General features: G+C 45.8%; 1 protein-coding gene across 9 annotated transcripts in view; it reads left to right on the top strand.

Moving 5' to 3' along the window:
* Positions 1 to 26,261, top strand: part of CALD1 (caldesmon 1) — a 192,555-nt gene that overhangs the window by 157,153 nt on the left and 9,141 nt on the right. For 4 of the 9 annotated variants that reach the window (XM_036010922.1, XM_036010923.1, XM_036010921.1 and 1 more), the window contains 9 exons: positions 2,488 to 3,469; positions 4,704 to 4,781; positions 10,091 to 10,236; positions 14,181 to 14,439; positions 17,561 to 17,701; positions 22,965 to 23,008; positions 23,123 to 23,201; positions 25,003 to 25,140; positions 25,612 to 25,707. In XM_036010922.1, the coding sequence (XP_035866815.1) occupies positions 2,488 to 3,469; positions 4,704 to 4,781; positions 10,091 to 10,236; positions 14,181 to 14,439; positions 17,561 to 17,701; positions 22,965 to 23,008; positions 23,123 to 23,201; positions 25,003 to 25,140; positions 25,612 to 25,707 (1,963 nt within the window). The remainder of the gene's footprint in view (positions 1 to 2,487; positions 3,470 to 4,703; positions 4,782 to 10,090; positions 10,237 to 14,180; positions 14,440 to 17,560; positions 17,702 to 22,964; positions 23,009 to 23,122; positions 23,202 to 25,002; positions 25,141 to 25,611; positions 25,708 to 26,261) is intronic. The other 5 variants (XM_028525749.2, XM_036010927.1, XM_028525750.2 and 2 more) reach the window with 3 other exon arrangements.

Below are 26,261 nucleotides of genomic sequence, written 5' to 3' on the forward strand. Positions count from 1 at the left end.
CAGTCTTGAAGATACTGGCAGGCAGGGTGAATTCAATAAGGAAACTTATTGGTTAGGTGGGGAAATAGCCCCTTGGTAAGTAGCCCCTAATGACAGAGCAACATAAGAAAGCGGGTGTAGGTATATTCTCTGGGGTTCACTACTTGGCTTTGAATCTGAACTTGGCCTTTCATTAACTGCATTTCTTCAGTTACATGGAAACGAAAATTATACCTTCCTCTTAGGAACATTGTTAAGTTTAAATGCAATAATAAAACATGCAGAGTGCACAAGGCTTTGCCCACCCATGGTAGGCACCCGATGGTAACTACTGTTGGGAAGATAGCCCCCCCGAGTCCTACAGAGGACGGCTGCACGGTCAGTCTCTGCTTGTGTGACTTCTGAGCTGAGGAAGGGAGGGGGCTGGGGGGAGAGCTTCAGAATAGCAGCTTGAGGCCTTGCCTGAATCTGGTTATTTGTGAATGGTCATCAGTGACCCCCAAAGTTACTCCTGGTCTGTAGATTTTCTTGCTTTTCAAGTCTTGCTTCTTTTTGAGTTTCTCTTATCTTTTCACATTTCATTAATAACAGTTACTTTATGCTGTTGATTGAACACAAAATTCTTTGTCTGTTTTCAGTAAAGCATGTTGAGATCTAGAATGTAGGACTCACCTCTGAAATACAGACAACCCTAACTGATACTTCTACTGGTGATCCCTGGCAGGATTTCAAAACAGGCAAAGAAAGGGTCAGGAGCATCTGCTCATTTCTTAACCCAAGTGCGCTTTCATCTGGCTAGCTGTTTAGAATTCGGGGTACCTTTTAAAAAATTATTTGAATTCAAGTTGATCCCAGTGCCTATGTATATAGACTTTTCCCCTTGAATTCTAAACTACTTGTATTTTCAGGGAAATTTAATCCTGATATGTCTAATTCATGGAGACAGTGCCCTGTAGCAACAGCTAAGGCCAAGAAAGTTTAAAATCTAGCCTTTACTCTACCATTTCTTGTTAAATGAGAAATGTGTTTTTCCAAAATTAAGGGAACTTGGACTTCAAAAGGGCCAAGTTCGGTATGAACCATGAAATTTGATGGAGTTTCTAAACACTGCAAGGCATCTCCTCCCAGCTGTGGCCACAGCTCCTGGCATCTCACGACTGGTTGTTTTCTGCCAGCCGAGACCAGCACCCCTGGCTCAGGCTGTGTCCAGCGTCCTACAACAGTGAGGGACATGACGAACGTGGTACAGCGTGCTTTTCAGAGATTTTCTTTTCATTTTAAATAAACATCAAACTTAACTGTCCTTTGTTTACTGGGGAAAGAAGGTCAACAGACCCTTTATTCATGGAACTCTTCCCAAAGAATGTAGATGGTGGGTATATTAGTCAGGATAATGATGGCTGCTGTAACAATGAGTCCCAAATTTTAGTAGTTTTTAATTCAGCAAAACCTACCAGTCCATTGTGGTTACTTCTGACTAGTAGGTAGAACTGGTCACCTACTTTCTTTCTTTGTGTGACTCTTATCAATTCCCAGGGCTTTGGAGTCCTCTGACCTAGCCAGTAGAGAGGACAGAGCATGCGTCTTTGCTTCCTACTGGCCTTGGTCTGGACACATCACTTCTGCTCACATTCAGTTGGAAATTGTTGGTCACATGCTCTACCAAGGTACAGGGCAGAGGGGAGGGTAGAAAACAAACTCCTTGACAGACGGTCACTTCCTGTGACTCTGGAAGGAAGAGCATGGGTCGTGGCGGACAGTTCCACGTCTCTCCCTTGGGGATCATCAGCGTGAGTGTAGCATTTCCACGCCCCGACATACACTCTCTTCCTCTCAGAGGGCTGCGTGCTCCGCCAACCCAGTTCACGGAGTCTAGGTGACTGGGCGACATGTGAAAATACTGTGCGACACTAGGGGAGTTCACTTATTATTTCAGTGTGGTCCTTGTCTTTGAGTTCACCGAGACGCGGCTCCTAAAACAAAGATTTGACCACGAGTCGTGTATTTGTAAAATGAGCCCAGAAAACACTGGTGGTGGTGGAGGGAAGTGAGCCAGGGAGGGGAAGGCAGCCAAATAAAGGTGTCCTTACCAAGCAAGTGACTGCTGTGGGGACTGGGAGCTTAACTCCCTGGGGAACTCTGAGATCCAGTGTGGCGCAGGCACCCCAGAGTTATCCAACTCAGAAAGGGTGGGGAACGGAGGTATTTATGCACCATCACACATCAGTTTTTGTCTGAGGGCTGCTCAGAGAGGGGGCTGATATTCCTAGCACTTTTAGCATGGAGGGTAGACTTCAGTGTCCAGAGAGGGACCAAGGGCACAGACCTGCCCATGCTGTCAGCCGAGAGCCAGGCGGGCATATACAAACACGGTAATGTCTGCAGTGGGTGCCCGGGTGTGTGTGGTTCTGCTGGCGTCCGATGGAGTTCCAGGGTGGGTCAGACCACTGAGTCCAACTGACTAACCAGCAGCACGCTGTCTCCCGTGTTGTCTTTTCTGCTGTACAGTGTGCCGGACGAGGAGGTCAAGACCACCACCACGAACACGCAGGTGGAGGGCGACGATGAGGCTGCCTTACTGGAGCGCCTGGCTCGGCGGGAGGAAAGACGCCAGAAGCGCCTCCAGGAGGCGCTGGAGCGTCAGAAGGAGTTCGACCCGACCGTCACAGATGGGAGTCTGTCGCTACCGAGCAGAAGAATGCGCAACGACACAGCGGAAAACGAAACCGATGACAAGGAGGAAAAAAGTGAAAGCCGCCGAGAAAGATACGAGATAGAGGAAACCACAGAAATAGTCACCAAGTCCTACCAGAAGAATGACTGGCGGGATATTGAAGAGAAGAACAAAGGGGACAGAGAGGAGGAAGAGAAACCAAAGCAAGGGAGCATCAAAGAAAACCAGGTAGAGGTGATGATGGGAGAAGAGAAAACGGTAGAAACCCAAGAAGAAACAGGGGGAATGTCTTTGAAAAATGGGCAGATCGGTGCAGATGAGTCTAAAGTAGAGGGTGAGAGGGAACAAGGTTCAGACAAGATTTCCCAGAATGAAAAGCGGGAGGAGGAGGAAAGGGAGGCCCAGGCAGAGAAGCTCAGGTTGGAAGCAGAAGAAAGAGAAAGAATTAAAGCTGAGCAAGACCAAAAGGTAGCAGAGGAAAAAGCAAGACTTGAGGCAGAGGAAAAAGCAAGACTTGAGGCGGAGGAAAAGGCAGCCGCCCTAGAGAGGGAAAGGAGGGAGGCAGAGAAGAGGGAGAGGGTTCGGGAGGAGGAGGAGCGCAGAGCAGCTGAGGAGAGGCAGAGGGCAAAGGCAGAGGAAGAAAAGAAGGCTCAGCTAGAAGAGCAAAGTCGTAAAAAGCAGCTAGAAGAGAAAAAAAGTGACGTGCAAGAGAAAAGGATGAAAGGGGAAAAGGGAGAAGAGACCGTAGAAGGGAAACGGGTCAATGGAAAGAAAGGAGAAGAAGATAAGCGCCAGACAGCTGTGCAAAAGAAACAGGTACAGTGGACATGGTGCACCCAGTGTGTGACGCCTGTGACGTGTGAGAAATGTAATGCACATCAGATTTGGGGCCGAGGCCACGTTCCTGAGCCCGCACGCTTGCTCATAGTTGGCAGGCCGCTCGTTTGTTTTTTTTTAAGGCCATAGCAATCTGCGAGCATGACGCAATCAATTGATGGCTAAATAGCCAATCAACCAAATTTCCTGAGACAACCAGAGGACATGTGTTGCCCTGGGCTTGCTTGTTTTGAACGCGAAGATGGCACTCGTGGTGGTGCTGTGTTGACCTGTGACTCTGCACCTGCATCTGCACTTGTTCCTTTTCACACCTTTACCTCTCTATCCACGGGTCTACATGAGGCAAGAGCATCTTAACTCTTCCCCTTACCCATGGTTTTGGCATTTAACTAAAAAAAAAAATTATAAATGTTGGGGGTGGAAAACTGACAAAAACGAATCGTGGTCCCAAATAGCATCATCAGAAGGCAAATATCAAACCTTTGAGATCAACTGATAACAAAGGAGGGAAAGTAGCCAGTTTGGGCCGTCTTTAGAAAAAAAAAATGTCAAATCCATGATTGGCACCATGTAGACCTGAGCTTAATGTAAACTTGCAGAAAGCCAGTCCTCTGGGGCGACATCGGCTTATAATTGACTGACAATTAAAAGCATACATTTTGTTTCTTTTACCATCTGAATGATACATGCCAATTGACATAATCTGAGGAAGGGTGGAAGTGGGGGGTGGGGTGTAAAATACCGATGATTTTTTTCTGTCTGCAAGGCTGCATTAGAAGCACCGCGTTTAACCACCATCTGCTTGCATGTTCACCTTCCGGAAAGAACTCTCTGTCACTATGTCTGCACCGCGCTGAAGCTGTCTTTCACTCCTGCTAGTTCTAAGGGGCTCGTGAACACAGCTGTGGTTGAGACGACCAGAGACAAAATGCACTGAAGCACACACGAGGTTTGTAAACACGCACAAGGAGCACGTCATTCTAGGTATCCGTGAGCACACGGGCAGGCACATGGAAGCAAATTTTGGGTGGAAAGAAAGCACCCGAGGCTGCTGTTTACAAGCACTGGCCCAGGGGCTTGGGGGAGCATGACACAGCAAAAGAGAGGTCAGCCTGAGCCACATGCCCAGTGACCTGAGCACCTTCTCACGCTAGTAAGAGCTAGAAAGGGCTTCTTTGACATGAGTGACCTGACCACTCTTGCACATAAAAAGGAAGAAGAAAAGGGGGCTAAAGTGCAGCCCCAAAGAGAAAAGTCCCAAGAAGACAAGCCTACATTCAAAAAGGAAGAGGTAAATATTACTGGGAAGTAGCCTAATTATTCATAAAGCAACAGAGAGCTGTGTTCCCCTACAATTGTAACCTCTCAGCCAGTGTTTTTCAAGCCATGACTCACAATGTATCGAATGGTGAAATCGACGTAGAACATCTCAGAATTAGTTAAATAGTGTCCATCGGCATTTTAAGAAGTGCAATGAAATAGACAATATCAGAAAACGTAAGCACTGCATTGTGACATCCATTATCTTCCTTACTGTGAGTCATGGTCCAAAAGCTTGAAAAACACTCCTCTGATCCTTCCTCCCCACTTTCTTTTCCTTTAAGTGCTATTTCTTTTTTGCCTTGAGCCGTCCTCCTTTCGTGTCGTTTCCAATTGGCTTTGATTCATGATTTAACTTCTCCAAGGGAAACCACCCCCACACGTCCCGGTAGAAAATTTGGTGAACGGAAGATGATATTTGGTTTTCAAAAGAAAACTCTGGCCCAATGTTTTGCATTGCATTTCTGAGGCACTCACAGGAGCAGGTGCCAGAGTGCATGACTGTAGGTAAGTGGCCGATAAGGGGACCAGAGGCCGCAGCAGGCAGGGTGCTGTGATCTGCTGTCCCTGAAATGGCACAGCAGGAAGCCTGACTTTGTTGCAACCATTGTGCTTATTGTGAGCCCTGAGTAATCCTAAAAATTGTGACAATATTCAGTAAATTCCAAGTATTTGAACAGGGTAAAACTCAAGTCTCTGTAAGGGAGGAGTTGCGTTATTTTGCCCGTGGCCTGACCTATAGCTATGGCTACATTTCTCTACCTATGGTGGCATAGATTAAGAAACGGGGAAAAAAATCCGTACTTAGAAAATAAATAGCCAGATTAAATAGAGGGGGTGGTTATTTTTCTTGTGTTTTTTAATAAGATTCATGTGCAAAGTGAAAACCCCTAGTTCACATTACACTTGTTTTATTTTGCATCGATGTCCCTCCTGGTCCCTAATAGAACTTGTGGTGCTTTGAGAGTGAGAACCGCATGTGAACTCTGCCCATTTAAAGGAAGGAGAAAGCGTAAATGCTAATCACTGGAAAACTGAGTTTGGCTCAAATGAGGCAGCTAAGGAAATGGTCGGACATGTGGGAAAATGCTGTTCTTCATTTCGCAACAGAAGAACACTACGAATTCATCTACCAAAAAAAAATGAAAGTTCCCTCGGAACTAAACTCGAACAGAAACGTCCCATGTGGGTTCTCCCCTAGAACTCGTGCTGCGTGGTGAATACCCTCACAGAGAGAACAGGGCATGAAATCACAGCTCAGTGATTAAGGTCACGTTGGGGCCGGGAAGCTGAAAAAGTGCTGTTTGGATTCTATCCTTTCAATCCACTTCCCCGCGATGTGATTGGTTTTCAATGACCAGAGCATCTGTCTGTGCACCGTGTCCCGGAGCTGGAAAGAGCTAAAGAGCTCGCCGGCAGCCATCCAGACCATCTCTTTGCCTCTTTTGAGATAAGCCCCCGCCCCCCCCCCCCAGCATTGTCCCTGGTAGAATGACTTCAGAGCTGCCTCTTTTCCAGTCTGCCCCGCAGCACATTCCAGCGTCCCAAAGCTTGTGGCCTCTCTTTTTGTACAAGGCCAGATTAAATCCTCTGCACAGGCTGGAAAAAACACTCTGCCATTCCTGCTTTAACAGCACGTACCTAAATTACTAGTTGAAGGACTAAATGTTCCCCTCTCCAGCTAGTTAGTTGTGTGGTTGCTTTATAGAGACAACTTGAAACCATATTTTACATGTTGTAGTCATTGTAAATACCCTCCTCCTTTTTTAATTTCCTTTCAGTTAAAAAAAAATTAAAAGGCCTTTTCTTTCAAGGAGCAACGCACGATCGGTCAACCACAAGTAAACACAAATAGCACGTAAGCCTTCTGAGAGAAAACATTTCCAGAAGTCGCTCCAGTCCTTTACAAAACACCTTCTTTCTCCCCCTGCTGCAGCTTAACTCTTTCGTGGCAGTGGATCGCACATGATCTGCAACCTTGAAGCTTAACGTAGCTGTTTTTTTTCTCCTCTCCAACTATGAAATGCCTCTTTCTCGTTCTTCACCCTAAAGCTCTCCCCCCTCCTCCCACCTCTCACAGAAAAACAACTTCCAGGAAAGTTGCTCATGTAATATTGAAATTGACCTTCATGCATCTAGTCCAAATCTCCCCAGCGTTGCCGTGCGTTGGAATCACCGGGGAATCTTAGGAAACGCAGATTCTGACTCAGTGGCTCTGGGCCGGAGTCTGAGCTTTCTGGTGAGGTCCATGTTGTCCCCAGACCAAACTTTAGGTAGCAAGGACATTCACGTGGCACATATCAGACCCAGAGAAGGAACAGAGGTTTGAGTCTAAGAACGGTAACTTTCGCCAGTTCTTGTCACTATTCTAGAATCAGATAATGCCAAACAAACTACAAAGACTGATGTTGCAGTCCTTTCTGGCCTGCTCCCTTGACCTTCTGAATGTCTCTCTGGCACAGGGTCGCGTCGCTGAATTCCCACCCCCCACACACCTTTGTCATCCCAATGCACATCTCAAATACCCAGTTTCTCCAAATGATCACGTTTGGCCAGAGCCTTGCATATTCTTTTGGGATACTTGGCTACCCATTAATAACCCATCAGCGCAGGTTTTCTCTATGGTAACATTCCGACCTAGGAGATCCAGTGCTTTTCCCAAGGGACTCTTGGGAAAAAGAGTCTCTTGACTCTTTTAATCCTATGAGCTTGGGTTAAATCTTCTGTAGAATCCAGTCCACTGTGCTCCTTAAAATAAAACATAAAGCTGTTATGGAATTACTTTATTTATTCATTTCCCAAAAAGATAAAATAATTTGCAAACTCAAACTGTCATGATTGCACTGGGAATTTTTCTAAGGAAGTCTTCCAGAGAGAATACAAGCATACCATCCACCACAGCCTTTGCCAATCAGGCAGGAAAAGGATTGAGGAAAAGGATTTTTTTTCCTTCTGTTAAATATGCATTGTTTTACAAATCTATTTTACATACATTTTGGAGCAGTAAATCAGATAATACATTTGGGAAGAGTAGAAATATCTCTGACTCCAAAACAGGAGAAGTGAGGTAGAGGTATTATTACATCTTTGCATACTATTCCACCAACCGTGAGAATGGAGTCCGAATTACTTTCATGGGTTTTCTGAAATGGGACCCTCCTCACCGCCAAGTTTGTGTCCCCAGAAACTTCTTAACCAAGACGTATAATGCAGTCCATGGCTTCTGGGGCTGTGTCCACCAATGGTAGGCCAAGGCAAGGACAGACCCCGCCCGCCCAGTGAATGCTGATCTATGATTGGGCGAGGACAGCCACCAAGGAGCTGCAGTCAAGTTGTAGGACAAGCCAGGAACTTCCTCCTCTGTAGCCCCTTGTGACAAGTCAGAAGACACGAGGGAAAGGAAAGGATGAAGGATTAGGAAGGGGTCATCTCCAGGGCTGTCCCAGGATAGCTGTGAATGCGGCCCAACAAAAAATTGTAAATTTACTTAAAACATTATGGGATCTTTTTATGACTATTTGCTGCAGTGCATTTAATGTGTGGCCCAGAGACACCAAAAGGTTGGACACTCCTGAGAGCCTGACCTCCATGGTTTCTGTACTCAGAGCCAACACCCCAGAGAAATCCGGTGACTTCATCAAAGTAACAGCCAATTTGTCAACAGCACTGGACCCAAAGCCCAGGTTTCTCAACTTGCAGCCGAAGCTCTCAAAGGGAATGGCAAAACAATAGATCCCTCCTTCAGCTTGTCCAAGGGATCCCCTTTCTCTAAATGTGTACCCTTTGGAGAAGGATTGAAGTCAGGGTTTTTTTAAAATATTTTATTTATTTATTTTTTTAGAGAGGGAAGGGAGGGAGAAAGAGAGAGAGAGAAAGAAACATCAATGTGTGGTTGCTGGGGGCCATGGCCTGCAACCCAGGCATGCACCCTGACTGGGAATCGAACCTGCAACAACTTTGGTTCACAGCCCTCGCTCAATCCACTGAGCTACGTCAGCCAGAGCCAAGGACTGAAGTTTTAACTAACTGGGACCACACGATAGTTGCCCGTTAAATTCCTACAGCATAGTCCATCCGTAGTAACTTAATCAGATACTACCTGAAGAAGGCCATCAGGGGAAAGACGACCTAAGGCTCAGTAATAGAGCAAAAAAGTGCACTCGCCCTAGTAGAACACACACTTCTGAATAGTTAATGCTCAGAGGGTATCGGAAGCTTAGCTGGAGACAGGTGAGTGATCAGAGAAGGGGAGACCGCTGGGCAGCGCCTCTTAAAGCCCAGAGCTCTGACCCACACCCCCCTTCCTCTGTGGGGTTCTTAAGAACATCAGTGCTTTCTCCGTTTGTCTTGAAGAGAACAATAATGAGTCGCCCCTGTTTTTACACTCATCTTTCAAGATTAGGGGAGATGATATAGGTCATTTGTATTCCTTTACCCCTAAAAAAAAGCTATGTAAATTCAGCTTGCTTTGAAATAATCTCTTATTTACCACAAGGAACTTGTGACATGACACCCACAAAATATTAAAGCCAATACCTGCTCTTCATGTATAACCTCACACCCGCAAAAATCACAAAACCACTCTGGAGATAATTTATTACCTGGCCCCCTGGAAGTCAAGGTAAACCCCAGAATGTTTCCTATTCCATTCTAACTTGGTGGCTTAGATGTCTTACACACACAGTCCCACAGCCGTGAGCCATCCCCCTAAAGGTAGGGTCGTTATGTCTTCTGTCCTGGGGAGCCCAGTTACTTATTTGGTTAGGAGACTAGGGTCATCCTCCTCTGGCAGCAGTCAAAGTTGGCACGGCAGATCTGGCTAATCTGACAGGTTTGCTTTTTTCTCCTCAACGCATCAGGGCCCTTCACCCAAGAAGGAACCTGTCCAAGCAACCTGGGCATTTTCCCAGCAAGGCCACCCTAATAATCGCTCCTCCCAGGGGGACCCGCAGACAGCCACTCATGTGGGGTTCCCAGGACCTAATAGTTTCCAGTGGTAATACCACCAAAGCCTTTGAGAATAAAACCCCCAGTGAGATCAGGAATGATCTTGACTTCCTAAAAGGGTGGTCAAGGTCTCGCCTCGGAGGCTGGAGAACCATCACTCATGTGCTAAGAGTTTCCCCCTCACCCCATCTCTACCACGTCGTCCTACGGGGCTTTGTTTCACTTCTGAGTCTAGGGGCTTCCTGTCAATTTGGGGTCTTCTTTGGTGACACCAACCCAAACCTAGTAAGATTCTCATCGTTCTGTTTCTTCCCGGTGTGTACTGTTGGTTAGGTCAAAGATGAGAAGATTAAAAAAGACAGAGAGCCCAGAGAAGAAGTTAAGAGCTTCTTAGATGGGAAGAAGGGATTTACAGAAGTGAAGTCGCAGAACGGAGAGTTCATGACCCACAAGCTGAAACACACCGAGAATACTTTCAGGTAAGACGTAGCGACTAAGTAACAAACAGTGACTGTGTTCACATGCGGGGGAGAAAATGTCAGCTGTCTATGCCTGTAGATAGAAACCTGCTAAACAGGCAACATAGTTCTGTTGTGAGACCATCATCTTGGAGATGCTGAGTCAGGTCCGGCTGTCAGTCACTAACAGAAGACCGGCAGTCACCACGCACACGAAGGTTTAACCTGCTTTTCCCATAATTCAGTGAGGTAGATTATGCTGGGCATCTGGGTTTTTGTCCTTGACCTTGACCTACGCTCATGTTATGATCAGTTTATTAGAAAACATTGTAACTGGGATTAATACCATTAATTCATTCTCTATACGGGCCAGGCAGCTTCAGAGGAGACCCTTCCCAGCACCATGTTCAAGAATGTATTTCCCAAAGGTTGCAAATAAATGTTGTGTAAGACTAGGATTGCTCTGTGGCCAAATACTTGGCAAACGTAAGATTAAATGAAATTAATCAGCTCTCTGCCACAGGACTTTGAAAGCACTTGGAGTTAATTTGCACTGGGAGTCTCTAAGAGGGAGGAAGGAGGCATCTGACTGATAACTAGGTCATTTATTGCCCTTTGGAAAACCCTCTTGCATAGCTTCAGCTCCCCCCACCCCATTATGTTGAAAATCTGGGCAATTGATTTTGGGACAGATAGGCGAGTATATGCAGGTCAGTTCTCACTTCTAGATCCATTGAATACGTTGAGCTCCCCAATGATTTAGTAAGAGAAGTCAGAGATGCCTGCCGTGGACACCAGGCTATAGGATTCTCTGGGCCACACTCCTACTCACACACTCCCTCCAGCTGCGGGTGCCAAATGTCAACCTCTGTCATGTCACTGGTCGCTGTGCCAGATGTTACAGAAGAGAGTCTGGGTCCCCATGACGTGGATTTCCATGCACCCTTGCCCACAGACCCCGCGTGTCTGAACACTTGAAAGAAGAACGTCCCCAAGCGGTATTGTGTAGAAGCTAGACATCGTCCTCACGACAAAGCCCGTGTGACACCCAGGAGCAAGCAGAGCTCCTAGGGGTGGGCGTTTGCAGCCCCTTGTCTAAGAGGCTAAAGTGGGCCAACGAAATGGGCCCCAAACTGTCTTTCTAGATAAAAACTTGAGCAGAAACGTAGTCATGGGTATCCCATTGAAAGCCCAAATTGGCAGAAAGCAGATGTGAGAAATTACGAGTTTATCAGGAATTCATAGCAAATTGGAAAGCAGGTTGATTCGGGCAGGTCGGCCGAGCCCAAAGGTTACTGAGGTGTCTGTAGGTTAATGTTTTAAAGCCCCAAAACAGCGTGGAGTTCCCGAAAAGTCTTCGATGCGTATTACCTAACAGTATTAGTGTGTTGTTGTTCGATGGTTTAAAATATGTTTTGTGGGTATGAATACACTTTTTTGTTAAGAGAAATAAATAATGCTTTGAAAAAAAACCCGTTGGTAGCAAGTTCGGTTAACAATTAGCAGACTTACCAACCAGCTTCAGCCACAGCTCAAATTAATAATTAACACATCCGTGGTGTGGAAATGCAGAGAACTGGGTGATTCCAGGAGAGAAGTCAGAAGGGATGCCAGCAGGTCGAGCAGGGAGAATTCTGAAATGTGACTCTCACTTTAATTTTTCCATGTTTAGGCAGGGGAAAAAAATGACAGAAACAAGCTGTCGCCATAAAGTTTTGGTTCAGCTGCCAACATATGTTAGTTTTAGTTTCAATTAGAAGCAGAGATGACGATGGAAGCAGAGATGCCTGGGTTTGCTCCGCACAGTGAGGAGCTGGGCAGGAAGAGGCTCTGTTTAGATTAGCCGGGGACCCTCTAGCCTGACTGGGAACAAGCCGGGTCCTTGATGGCGAGAGGTCTGAAGTTCCTCTTGCCTTCACACCTAAAGAAGCCAAGGGGGGCAGGGAGAGGCTTCTAGAAGGAATGTTCATAGTATGAGCGGCACCCTGATGCTGAGGGCATGCCAGCACATCTGAGCAGAGGCGACGTGGACAAAGCTCTCATTCCTGTTTTGAGCATAATTCCTATAGTTTGATTTAATTACCGTCCCCTTGAATAGTTCTATTTTCTTACAACTAGATCGTTTTCTCTAAGAGATCATCTAAAAATCTCACTTCAAGGAACAATTTTATAGAGGTGGATTGGATTTTCTAGAAAGTACAAAGCAAGGATTTGTTTTGCTTTCTGATTATTTTTGTATGTGGGAATTATGTTTTTTTTCTGGTAATAGGAAAATTGTACTCCTTATAAAACATTCAGAAAATAAAAGTACAAAAATAAGTACCCACCACCCAAAGAAAACCACTAGTAACATTTTCCCTAGATATTTCCTAGATATTTCCCAGATATTTACATTCAAAATAGACATGCATATAGATATATAACATGTATATGTGTGAGTATAATTATAAATCTACATTTTAAATGGATTCTTGCATTATGCATACCAAGGTACCTTAGCTAGCCTTCTAAACCAATGAGTATAAGCCTACAGTTCACCAAGTTAGAGTGTCCCCCAGGGTGGAAGTATGGCGATGCAGTTAGCCAACCCCTGACAGTGGCCTTCTGAATGTCCACCATGAAGACTGAGCGACACCTAGTGGAACCTGGGGGCGTTCCTGCAGGCGTGGGTTGCCCATCCGCCTGCACACAGACACGATGAACAACACGGAGAAAACGAATGTCTCCGAAGATGGAAAGGCCGTAAATGAACTGAGAGGGCAGATTTCCTCTCTGGGGGCACAAGTCTGAAAACTAAGACCCCGCAAGAGCAGCATCAAGTGTTAAGGGACCGTCAAACCCTGACCAAGTTCAAAATAAAAACAGTTAGTTCCTCTTTCACCATCACCAACCTAGCGTAAGATTTTTAAACGTGTAAACCTCAGCTCTTGGTGAGAAAGAAACTTTACACCATGGCCCGGCGAGGTCTCCACACGTAACGGAAACTGGCACGTCAGGACGCGGTCATTTCCCTTGCCCGGTGCAAAGCACTCTGATGTTTCCTAGTTCTTTTCTTCTTTTTTTTTTTTATGCTGATTACAGTCCACTGAATTGATTTTCTGACGGGCAGTTTGGAAAGCATTGTTCTAAAGGACACAGTATATTCAGAACCACCTCCATGTTTCTAAAAAGCGTGAGCCGTACACATGCAATCAGTACGGGTAACTGTGTCATCTTGAACTCATCTTCGGTTCTGTTCTGTTCTTCCTCTGGCCCCGCAGCTAGAAACACTGTTGTTCTCCATATGGAGTAAACGGTGCTACACAGTGATTCATCTGTTGCTTGAAAAAAAAGTGTTAGACGTGGGCTACCTACATTCAGATCTAGTTAAGAATGCCCTCATTACTTGTTCATTAGTATTTAAATAAGGCTTCTTTTTATGGCAAAATAATATTCCACTGTAAATAGGTACCACATTTTCTTTATCCATGCATCCTTCAACGGACGCTTGGATGGTTCCTGTCTCACTCAGCTCTTGTAAAGAATGCTGCATCGCAGTCAGCATTTTCTCCTTTCTTCAGAAATTTTTTTTTATTCAGATAAATGCCCAGAAGTGAAATTGCTGTATCATATAGGAATTCTGCTTTTAATTTTTGGAAGAATCTCCCTACTGGTTCTCACAGCGGCTGCACCATTTGACAGTCCTACCACCAGTATCTATTCACCCCCACGGTGTTCCCGGGGACACCCTGGGTAAGCGGTAGAGCAGGGACCCGGGTTCAGACCTGGAGCCTCCGGATGCACCCAGCCTGCCTCTCCGGCTGGTGTGAGGACCTGCTGTCCAATGACGGGCAGTCAAGTTTCTGTGTGGTACCCGAAGCCTGCGGGCCCACCTACCCTCCCTCCAAGGGAGCCTGCAAGGCAGCCGTGCATCTAACTCTTCTGCATCTCTCCCTGCCCCTCTTCACCCCCACCCCCGCCCCCAGCCGACCCGGAGGGAGGGCCAGCGAGGCCAAGGAGGCGGAAGGGGCTTCCCAAGTGGAAGCTGGCAAACGCCTGGAGGAGCTGCGCCGCCGCCGCGGGGAAACAGAGAGCGAAGAGTTCGAGAAGCTCAAGCAGAAGCAGCAGGAGGCAGCGCTGGAGCTGGAGGAGCTGAAGAAGAAGAGGGAGGAGCGCCGCAAAGTCCTGGAGGAGGAGGAACAGAGGAGGAAGCAGGAGGAAGCAGAGCGGAAAGTCAGAGAGGAGGTAAGCAGGGCGCAGCCCGCTGGGCCGGTGGGCACCCCAACATCCGCGAGTCCCTGAATTCCTATCTCTGGGGACCCGTGCAGCTCAGGGAATAGCTTCTGGCCTGCTGAAATGCTGCTGCTCTTTTGAGCATGGGCTCTTACAAATACATTTTAACAACAGTAAACTCACTCTGTGCTGAGCATGGTTCCAAAACCAATTCTCATAAACACAGGTGGTCAACCAAAAGCAGGTCCAGCTGCCTGCCACTCCAAAGCCAATACTTGAGAGGCAGGTCCTGATGTAAAGGAAAGTGGTTTATTTTCAGGTGCCGGCCGTCTGGTAGATGGGGGACTCATGTCTCAAAGCCATCTCCTGGAAGATGGGGGATTCACGTCTCAAAGCCCATCTCCTGGAAGATGGGGGATTCACGTCTCAAAGCCCATCTCCTGGAAGATGGGGATTCATGTCTCAAAGCCCATCTCCTCCTCTCGGTGGAAGCAGGGGTTTTCATGAGGAGGGAGAGGGGAGGCAGAACAAAGAGACCAAGGGAGGGGGTTGCAAAGTTCTCTACGTGCAGATGAGCACAGTCCACTCCGATACGGCAGGAGATGATCTGGGGTGAGTCGTCCTGGTTTAGTCATCCCGGCTTCATGTCATCCTAGCCCCACAGCTGAAGGTCAGCAAACCTCCCGGAACTAGGACGCTTGAAGGTCAGAGTCTGTACGTTTCGAAGTGAGTTCCTAACATTCTTGTACAAATACGCTCTTCATGTATAAGCTCCTTACTAGTCAGTCAGCACTTACAGAAACAATGTCAAAAGAATGAAGGGGTGGGTTACCATCCCCCCCGTTACAATTTCCGACTATTACAGCATCCCCATTTTACAGATGAGGAAACTGAGGCATGGAGAGGTTTTTGTCATGGTTTTTTTTTTAATTTTCCCAAAGTCCCACTTGTCTTAATCCATTACCCTATGCTGTCCCTCATAACGAATATAGAGAGCAGAGAAGAATGCAAAGATCTGTAAGAACCAAGAGTCACGTGATGGTTGTGTTTTGATGTTGGAAGAGTTTTTAGAGAGCTTTTTTAAAATAAGTTTTGGGCTCTTTTAGTGGAAGGGTCTGTATTTTTGCAGTGAGGGACAGTATCAGCTTTGTTCCTTCCCGTATACCCAGCACGCAGACCTGGTGCCAGGCAGGTCGCAGGAACCCAATAATTATGAGCAGATGAATTTGTTCCATATTTTAAGACAGAACTACAAACAGCAAATAAAGTTACCAAAAGGCTAATTTTAAAAACTGCAAAAGTACTTAACCACCTCAACTTACACTGCTGCCTTTTACAAGGAGCATTCTTTTCTTTCGTCCTTAGGTACATTTTTATTCCCCTTTTGTGGGCAAAGAAACGGGAATCCAGTAGTTTGAGGGCGTTGTGTGAAGTCACTTGACTAACGAGTGGTAGGATCAGTGCTGGGACCCAGCTTCTCCGGCTCAACCCAGCGCTTTCCCCGCCAGCCTTAGGGAACCGTCGCCACCCAGCATTCAGAAGATGCAAAAAGACTTCAGATAACTTTCTGACTCGGATACTAACATTCCCTAAATTGTGTGGAAAATCTGGAAAAATGACTCCAAATTCTCTTCCAAGTCCAGCTATCAGTGGGGCTCGCATCCTAACAGCCACTTGCCAGCTGGGCCCTTGGGAAGGTCACTGGACCACTCTGAGACTCCCTGCCCTTGTCTGTGGAAAACCTGCTTTCAGAGTGGCTGTGTGATTAAGCAGTGCCTGGTCCATAACAGGCACTCAGGGGCTGGTAGTGATAACCATTGTTACCATTATTTAGAAGAGCAGAGTACCAATGAAGGCAAGATGAATTCTTGGAACTGGATTGAACTGGAGGTTATTTGCTCTAGCCTCTTACCAATACAACATAGACTGGATGGCTGAAAAGCAACAGAAATTATTTCTCGCAGTTCTGGAGGCTGAGAAGCCCAAGATCAAGGCCTGCAGACTCTGTGTCTGGTGAGGGGCATGCTTCTAGGTTCACAGACGGCCGTTTTCTCGCTGTGTCCTCACGTGGTAGAAGGAGCGAGGGGCTCTCTGGGGCTTTTCCCTTAAGGCGCTAATCCCGTCCATCAGGGCTTCACCCTTATGATCTAAACACCTGTTAATATCATCCCACTGAAGGGTAGGGTTTCCCCCTATGAATTTCGGAGCGACACAAACACTTAGTCTACAATACACAAAACTCTTCTGCAACCTCCTCTGACAGACAGACAGACAGACAGTCTCTGCTTAAGAACATCCAATGATAAAGATCTCACAACGTGACAATCAGAAAAGACAACGTGAGTCTCCCAGAAAATCGATCCCAGGGGATGTGCGACTTCATCAGAGCTCTGGAGCTTCCGCCTGAGAGAGAAGCAGGGGAGAGTGTTGATTCAGGCCAGCGGTGAAGGGAGGCCCAGAGGGGCTCATGGGACAGATTGTGAATAATCTGTGGTTTCACCACCTTGAGCAATATCTACCTCATTTCGGGTGTGTCAGACCATCCACAATAACCTGCTCACCCAAGGTGGGGGCAGCCGTGAAATCATCTCCGGTGCAGTTCCACGGATGTAGTGGTGCAGATTTGTGGTGCTGGGCCCAGACGTTCTCACTCGTCTTCACAACTTCCCCAGAGAGTAGGGAGAAGAGAGACATGTATTCACACAATATGTGACGCCGATTTCACACCCTCGGAAACGGGAGGTCCGTGTGAGAAAGGGCTTGGCAGGTTGATGATGATAATGGTGATCGTCACGCTGAGCTCCGGCCTAAGCATTTTACATGGGCTTTCTGACTTAGTCCTCCGTAAAGCCCTGCTCAGTGGGTTCTACTATTATCCCCATGCTACAGATGAAGGGACTGAGGCACAGAGCAGATGACTAATGTTGTCAAGGTCACATAGTTGGGACGTGGCGGCACCAGAGTGTGAATCAGGCAGCTGGACTCTAGGGACCGCCCTTGAGGACTCAGGAGCACCCAGGCTAGGACCCCGGTCTTTTTCCTCTGGGACTTGTGCCTGTTCCCCTACAGCACTCCTTCCCCTTGGCTTGGAGCTGACAGTGGTGCCCTAGTCACGTGCTCTTTCTCTCTTAAGGAAGAGAAGAGGAGGCTAAAGGAGGAGATTGAGAGACGAAGGGCAGAAGCTGCTGAGAAACGCCAGAAGATGCCGGAAGACGGCCTATCAGATGACAAGAAGCCGTTCAAGTGCTTCACTCCTAAAGGTTCATCTCTCAAGGTATTTGTTCCCCCCAGAAACCCTTCTTCTATGGTCTCTACCAGCATATCTCAGAAGCTGGACTGCAGCCCCTTAGTTACTGATTGTTAAAAGCCTTTGCTTCCTTTATCTTTTTGCTCCTCCGTTCAGCCACTTCACAGCTTTTCTCTGTGTTCAACATAGGTGAAGCCGAGGAGGTGGGGACATTCATGTCTGTTGCTCATTAGATGCCCTGGGACGTGTTAGAAAGACAGGCCGTGGTTGTCTGCAGAGCGCTGTCCAGCTGCCTCAGGGCGTTGGGCAGTCAGAAAGGGGAGCATGGATAAAATGAGCAAATACAAAGGTTAGGCTACTTTTCACACTGGCTGATGGGTTTTTTTTTCTTTGTCATTATTCAAAGCTGGGCAGCTGGAAATGGTACAGTTCAAATTTGAAAGCTGGGGTAGGAGAGGAGATGAAATGCGGCTTGGAAGGTCCTTTGCCAGAGCGCGTTTGGGGCACCTGCTGCCTTTTCGGAGCATCGCTCCTGTGAGACAGACGTGCCGACGGACGAATGGGCAGGAACACCGACTTGGGGAGTGGGGGGGTGAGGGAGTGGTTGAGATGGGACAGGAGTGCAGACTCAAGAAAGAACTGTTACCTAGATTCCGGCTGCCATTTTCTTCAAACACATTTTTTGCTCACAAGGGTTAAGGCGTATTGAGCTCCTGGCACAGTGAATATAAGCAGTGAGTATTTGTTGAGTGGATATATGAATGAATGAATCTTCAGAGATAGGAATTTTTAGCGTTTTTATTTCACCTTCATTTTCCATTGACCTACCTAGGTCACAGAGCATCGACCATGGGCGAAGCCAATGCAGAACCGCAGCCAGGCTCCAGGCAGTTACAGTGTGTGGGTGCATGTCTGCAAATGTGTGTGAGGTCTTACGTGGCACACTGAAATGAGCAGAAACCCTTGCCCTGACAGGTGTGGCTCAGTTGGTTGAAGCAGCGTCCCTGTAAACCAGGAGGTCCCCAGTTCGATTCCTGGTCGGGGCACATGCCTGGGTTGCACATTCAGTCCCCTGTTGGGGATGTGTACAAGAAGCAACCAACTGATATTTCTCTCTCACATCAATGTTTCTCTCCCTCTTTCTCCAAAATGCATAAGCATGTCCTCCAGTGAAGCTAAAATAAAATAACCAAAAACCAGTTACACTTTATAGTTATTACCCGTTTCACAGGCAAATCAGCATGTTCCATCCCTAAGTAACTTCACTCACTCTTTACGATCTTCTGGGCCCCCGTCATAGTTCTGATGCGTCCGAAATAAATTACTTGTAGTCAAGATCTGCTTCAGGGGGATCCAACCCAAGCCACTGGGGGAGGGGGTGTTATTTGATCTTTGACTTTTATAATGCACCTAGTGGTGCTGTGCACTATGAGGGAGACAACCCCAAGACAAGCTGGCTGCCCCAGGAGAGTTGCCTGGCTCCGGGGAACTAAAGAATTAGAACTGCAGCCGGACACAGGCTGCCCCAGAGGTGAGAGCTCAGAGCTAACTGAGCAGGAGAGAGCGGCTGAGCTTCATTTTTGGACGCCAAAATGTGAATTGCACAGAAGTTACTTCTGTCGTAAAATATTCTGCTTTTGATTTTTTTCAACCATTTAACAATGTCAGATATTCTTAGCTTGAGGGCTACATGTGGCTCATGGGCAAATGGCTGTCAATTACAGAGGCTACCAGAGAAGAAAAAGCAGAAAGTCAAACACCCGCTGGGTTCAGGCTGCCTCCAGGCAAGCCCTGGAGTCCGCCCTGTTCCCAGTCCAGGTCCTTGGGTTCCTGGCTCATCAGTACTCAAAGGAAACCACGTTTTTCTCTTTCTACCTTCCTCAAAATCCCGCCCAAGCTAAGCATTCCTTGGACAGGCTTGATAACTAACACAAGGAAAGTGGTAGTGATCTAGACTTTAGTTTCTACTTTTTTGTTCAGAAGAAACTATAACCCATCTTCTTCCTCCAAATATCTCCTCTCTACCAAAGTTTCAACTTCTCTAGTCTCTCCATCGGCTGGACTCCTGGGTCCCCCGGGAGGCGTGGACCCACTTCCTCTGGTGGATGCACACACAGAGAGGCACGTGTGAGCAATCAATTAAAGTAGGTACACTTAAAAAAAATCTTAATTTCTATATAACAGAACATACTTTCAAGAACAACCTATTGCCTTTCTCCATAGTATGTGCCTTGAAGAGCTTGCCATGCCTCTGGTCTGAGAACTGGATTTCATAGTCTATGATTGGATTCCTGCAACTCTTGACACTCATGGCCCTGCGACTTCTGTAACTGGCCCAAGTTAACATTCTAGAAGCCAGTGGGAGGCAAGGCATTTCATATTCATCCTCGAAGTATTATTGACTAGTGTATTTCGATACTTCTCATGACTCCAATTCCTGTCTGGGAACTCTGCACCTGGTTGCTTATGGTTCAATTATTTTAGCGGTGGTTTTTTTTTACATAATACATGCAAAGAATACATTTTAAGGAAATAAATTTAAATTTTTGTTTTTATTGTTCTTGTTTTCATACATGGGTGGTGCAGGAAGTCTGGAGTAAAGAGAGTATCATTTTCTAAAACTAATAATATGCTTTTTCTTCAAGTTTTTAAAAATATTTTATTTACTTATTTTTTAGAGAGGGGAGGGGAGAGGAAAAGAGAGGGAGAGAAACATCAGTGTGTGGTTACCTCTCACATGCCCCCTACTGGGACCTGGCCCACAACCCAGGCATGTGCTCTAGACTGGGGATTGAACCCGCAACCCTTTGGTTCTCAGGCCGGCACTCAACCACTTACCACACCAGCCAGGACTCTCCAAGCTTTATCCAGACAACGCTGCCACCTCTTGGTCTCCAGAGAAACCGGTTTTCCTCATTAAACTTACACAGAACATTTAATTTACAAATTTAGTAAAACAAATGGTTACATTACATAGTCACCAAGTTCAGGAACTTCCCAACACGCATGCTTCTGTAAACAGATGGCGTGACCTGACAAAACGTGCTCATGAACTCAAGCCGCATCGAAGGAGAAGGTGGGACCTGAGAGCCTGTATAAGTTGGAGGCATGTGATGGCCAAGGTTAACAGGACGAGCCCTGGCTCAGAGCGATGCTGGGCCACAGAGAACAAGTCTCGCCTCTGCCCCACCCTCTGCTGGGCCCCTGTCCTCCCCCCATGCTGAACATTTCTTCATTCGTTTGCATTGGTGAAGGCAGTTTGCACTGCCTCCTGCTTCCCCAGATGTGTGCTCTGCTAGGAATGTCCTCTGTCCTCCAACTCCTACCCTCGCTTCGTAAACTCGTTTATAAAACTATGGAAACGATAAACTACAACTATCAGCTCAGGTGTCAAAATGTCAGAAAAACCTTCTCCAACTCCCCCAAGTAGTTGCATCTCCCATAATCACAGCATTGTCTTATCTCTTGAAATTTAAATATTTTATTTCTAAGTTCTACTAGTCTCCCCTACTCAAATGCGTTCTAAAAGAATCTAATACATCGTTGGGTGCTCAACTTTATATAGTAGGTACTCAACATACTTTATTGGTTGGTTGGTTGATTGACAGACTGACAAGGCCGAGAAGTAGGATGGATGGATGGATGGATGGATAATATTAAAGGTTCCAGTGCATTGTGTGGTTTCAATTGTATTTCACCTTATTCAGCTGAGAACATTTTCTCCAGAAATGCACTTCTAAGTTTACATTAAAACCAGAAAAATAAGATTTAAGACCCTTTACATCCCATAATCTCAGGGACACCTATAACGCTTTCTTGCATAAGGTTTTATTTTATCTTCATAAGAAATCATTGGAAAAGATGCAGTGTACCCAGTAACATCTACAAAGTATTACTCAACTGGCATTAGGAGTGAAGCATGTTTTCCAGAAAGCTTAAGGGTATTTATTCATCGTCCACAAGTCCCAGGTCAGTCTGCTCACATCTCAGAAAACGGCAGGGTCCCTCAACCGCACCAGCCTGTGGTAACAGTAGTCTAGTAGATCCCTGGGCTGCCCTGAATAGGGCAGAAAATGGACCCCTTCAGAACCTGTGCTTTGCACGTGCGCTTATATGCAAAAAAGCTTTCACCGCTTGCCAATACTGGTAGGTGCTGCGTGGCAGGGATGACTTCCAGCCTGGAGTTGAGTGTCCTAAGGAGTCAACAAATGTGTGCTGAAATATAAAGAAGATCTGGATATAAGTGATGCAACTTCATTAAAATATTGTTTGATTTAGTAGCTTTAGCAAAAAGAAGTTCCTAGCTTTAAAATAAAAGAGAATGTATTAAAGACTAATGAACTGCCTGTTTAGTGTACATCTGTTGCAGTTTCTCTGAGCTAATTTCCTTATTTCCCACCTGGGCTGATAGGGGCTTCGTGGGAGGCCTCAGCATTACCAATGAGCTGTGCCCCAGGCTCACTCCACCCCCACCCCATCTTCTGCTTGCAAGGCACATTAAGTTTAGCAAATAGGCTTGGCAGCTGTCAAATGAGGAAACCAGGCTAAACTGTGAGTGAGCGGTTCACACTTCCTGATTATCTATCTTTCAACTCTGTTACATACCAAATACGCAGTCAAAACGTTGTGGGAAGTTTTCTTCATCAAAGGGCATCATGGTACATGTGTACTCCTATAAATATGTCCCAAAGGGTAACAGCATGTATTTTTGAAAAATGTTGTTGAGAGAGTCGATCTTAAAAGTTCTCATCACAAGAACAAAAAAATTTTATCAGGTGATGAATATTAGCTAGACTTATTGTGTTGATCATTTTGTAATATGTTCACATATTGAATCATTATGTTTTACACCTGCAACCAGTATAATGTTACATATTAATTATACCTCAATAAAGAAATGAGTAGACAAATTTTAAAAGTACACCAGAGGGCACAAAAGAAAAAAATCATTGCCGTGGTCCTGAAATATAATTATTTTGCCATTGATGTAAATTATTTCAAAGGCATTTTTATACCACTTCTGTCTAGTCTTTAATTTGCCTCCGGGACTTCCTATTTCTCTACCGCCCTTTCTCAACCCTCTGCCAGTCTTAGCTTCATCTCTCGAACCTCCTTCTCCAAGACCTTATACGTGGTTTTCCCTCTGGCAGAGCTGCTGCGCACAGCACCCTCATCCTCCTCGATGCTCTTGGCGCTTTTCTGCATCCGGTTCAGAGGGGTAGGGGTATGGTGTGAGAAGCACTGGTGATGAGATGAAAATATTAACTGTTTCCTTTTCTTTCATTCCTAGATAGAAGAGCGAGCAGAATTTTTGAATAAGTCTGTGCAGAAAAGGTACGTATGATTGATTGTTCACTTGAGAATCACTGGCCGTTATGTGTATGGAAAGATTTTCTCTCATATTTTTATGGATGTGTGTGTGTGTGTGTGTGTTTATTCACTGAACAGTGGTGTCAAATCAACTCATCAAGCAGCCGTCGTCTCCAAGATTGACAGCAGACTGGAGCAGTACACCAGTGCCATCGAGGTGAGAGACATCCTGGGGTGACAGTTAGACAGAAATCACCTCTGATTGTGTAAATGACCATAGAAACACTTAGGACAGGAATCAGGTCCAATAACCACAGGTGTTAGAACATTAATAGTGCTTGACTATATGCTCTGAACTCGTTATAAAGAGCAGTAATAAAGATAAATTATAGAAGGCTTTTAAATAAGTTATTGCTCACTACTTTCAGCCTGAGTATTCTTTAATGAAGCTGTTATTCTTTGAATGAATTGGTTTATTGATATTCAACTATATTATTTATATGTTAGTACCTCTTCTAATATTAATTCCTTATAAAACACGTTCCCATGTGTAGTTTAAACAGGTCTCATATATCCTTGGTTAATCTTCGGTCTATAAAAACTTATATTATCCAATAAAAGTAGTAGTATGAGTTAATAGAAAGATGATTGCCAGCTAGAGTTTCATCACCATGAATTTCAAATTGATTATTTTATACTTGAAGGTCCATAGTTTTATGCTTCTATTTCAACTTCTTTCCCACCAAACCAACCCAGGGGTTCTACCATATTTAGAAATAATGCCCAAATTTCCAAGCACCCAGCACTGAGAAGGTAGGGTGCAGTAACCAAGGCATGACCCTGGTTTTTCTCCGTGGTATAGACTTCATTCCACAATTGTAGCTGCCTTCTCTGTCCGAACGCCTGCTAGGGAGTAATTGGATCAGTTCGATTTGATTTTCTCCTCTCGTTTGTACTGCAGAGTAGAGATAAGTTTAAAGTAATTCCCAATCAAATAAATGATAAGAGGGAGTAAGAGAGAGATCTGAATGAGGAAGTCTGAACACTCAAGAGGTGATTTGCATGAGATTCGATGTCCACCAAAATATAAGACAATTTGCAGAGGGTTATTTTTCTGTGGTGAAAGTAATTACGGCTCTAATAGGGTTAGTGAAGCCAAACCTGTGGCTTCAGCCCTTGCCAAGTCCAGTGACAGTGCCACTCTCCATGGCCGGACACCTGGACAACACTGGCCACGGGCCACAAAGCAGGACCAGGCGAGAAATGACGTGATTCTGGGCATGCCCAGCACTCCTGCTGGAGAAGTGTCTCACATGCACACTTCTCTCTTTTACATCCATTCTTTCCTGCTCCCAGTGTGTTCTCCATGCAGTGGTCTCCCGGTCTCTCCTTCCTTTAGCCCACCCCTGTCTCCAGTCTTGCACAAATGCTGCTTGCTCTTCACGGAACAGTGTCTGTGCCGTCTTTCACCGAGTCCCTTCCAAGCCTCCCGTCCGTCTGGGCTTAAATGTCACTTCCTCAGTGGAGCCTTCTTTGCTCCCTTAGATTAAGTATCACTCCCTTATTGGGTGCTCTCTGGGCGTGCTTTATAGCACTACATTTTTCTTAATTCGAACTAAGAACTTGTATAATTAGTTACTGTCTTTCTGTTCTATTAAAATGTAAGTCCACTGCAGCTTACAGAGTAGACCGTCTTGTTTTGAGGACCATCTATCCCCGAGCAGCTGTTGAAGGAATGAAGTGGACTATAAATGCAACAATAAACCGCATCCCAGTAAAAAGCAGATTTCATTTTTGAAAGACCTTCTGATGACCTAGACCTTGGCGGTGGGTGGGGGTTGAGGTATATATGTCATCAGAATGCAGTTTTACAGCAGAACTTAGAACTCTCCTTTTTGGTGAAGGCACAGTGACTTTTACATGATACTGTCATTTACAAATGATGCTTCCTGTTGAGGAAGACAGTATGTACCAGCACAAACGTAGCACCAATGCTAAAGATCGTTCACACACTTCAGGGAACCAAAACGGCAAAGCCCACCAAGCCAGCAGCCTCGGATCTTCCCGTCCCCGCCGAAGGCGTTCGCAACATCAAGAGCATGTGGGAGAAAGGGAATGTGTTTTCGTCCCCGGCCACGTCGGGCACACCCCACAAGGTGAGCACGGGGGTTCTGCCTTTTCATGTTGGAGGGTGGATACTTTCCCTTCTTTTCTGTGTTTTTTTAGTCATCACACTAGTTCATTATAAAAGCAGGGAAGATTCAGGTGTAATTCTTGCTTTCTTTGGCAACCACCCCAAGGGCAAGCCCAGATGCGTTAGACTGTGTACTACGCTCTGGCCGCAGCATTTGGAGTCCCTGAAATTAACCATCCACCTGGTGGGTGGGGTGGGGTGGGATGCAGGGGCACGCAAACCAGATAACTTTCTTTAAATATCAAGTTTAAGGTTTATTTTACTCAAAACATTAATTATAATGATCAGTCGTTAACTGGTGCTATGGGATGGTGAGGTGAAATAACACTGAATAGTGTTTTTGAGGTTGCTTTGAAGATTTCTTTCCAGGTAAAGGTTCTTTCTTTCTTTCTTTCTTTTTTTTTTTTAATATTGGATCATTGACTCCTTGTAGGAAACCGCTGGCTTGAAGGTGGGGGTTTCCAGCCGCATCAGTGAGTGGCTCACTAAAACCCCCGATGGCAACCGGTCACCTGCTCCCAAACCTTCTGTAAGTAGCTTTGGGTTTTTCTGATTTCTTTGGTCTCTCAGTTTCCCGTGGTAGAAGAAAACGGGCTCTTGGAATGTTTGCCCTGGGAAGGACAGTGCTCCTGATTTTTGCTGTTGCTGCTGAATAACAAACAAGGAGTGGTTCAGATTTAGAGACAACAGCCCCAGGCAGCTGCATGCTAATTGCCCAGAGGGTAGGAGTTGGCCAGCCCTCTGAAACCGTTCAAATTTACACCCTGGGCATGGTTAAGTTAGCCAGAATGCAGAGGCCGTTCAAAGTTACACTCTTAACTGGTCTGTGTGTTTAGCTCTTATTCTATAAATCTCAGCTAGGAATTTGAAAACGAAAGTGTCAGATTATGTTGGCCACTTCTCTGTTAAAAGCACCCCTAAACTTACTCTGCAAAGAAAGTGTATGTTGGTGATTTTGAACCCATAGTTTCTAATTTGCCTAACTCCTGTAATTTAACAGAAGTAATTGCCATAAATTTTTGTCACCACCTCCAAAGAAAAGCCGTCTTATAAAACTGAAAACTGTAAAAACTGGTTATAAAT

This window comes from Phyllostomus discolor, chromosome 10, assembly GCF_004126475.2.
Source record: "Phyllostomus discolor isolate MPI-MPIP mPhyDis1 chromosome 10, mPhyDis1.pri.v3, whole genome shotgun sequence".
Classification (NCBI taxonomy): domain Eukaryota; kingdom Metazoa; phylum Chordata; class Mammalia; order Chiroptera; family Phyllostomidae; genus Phyllostomus; species Phyllostomus discolor.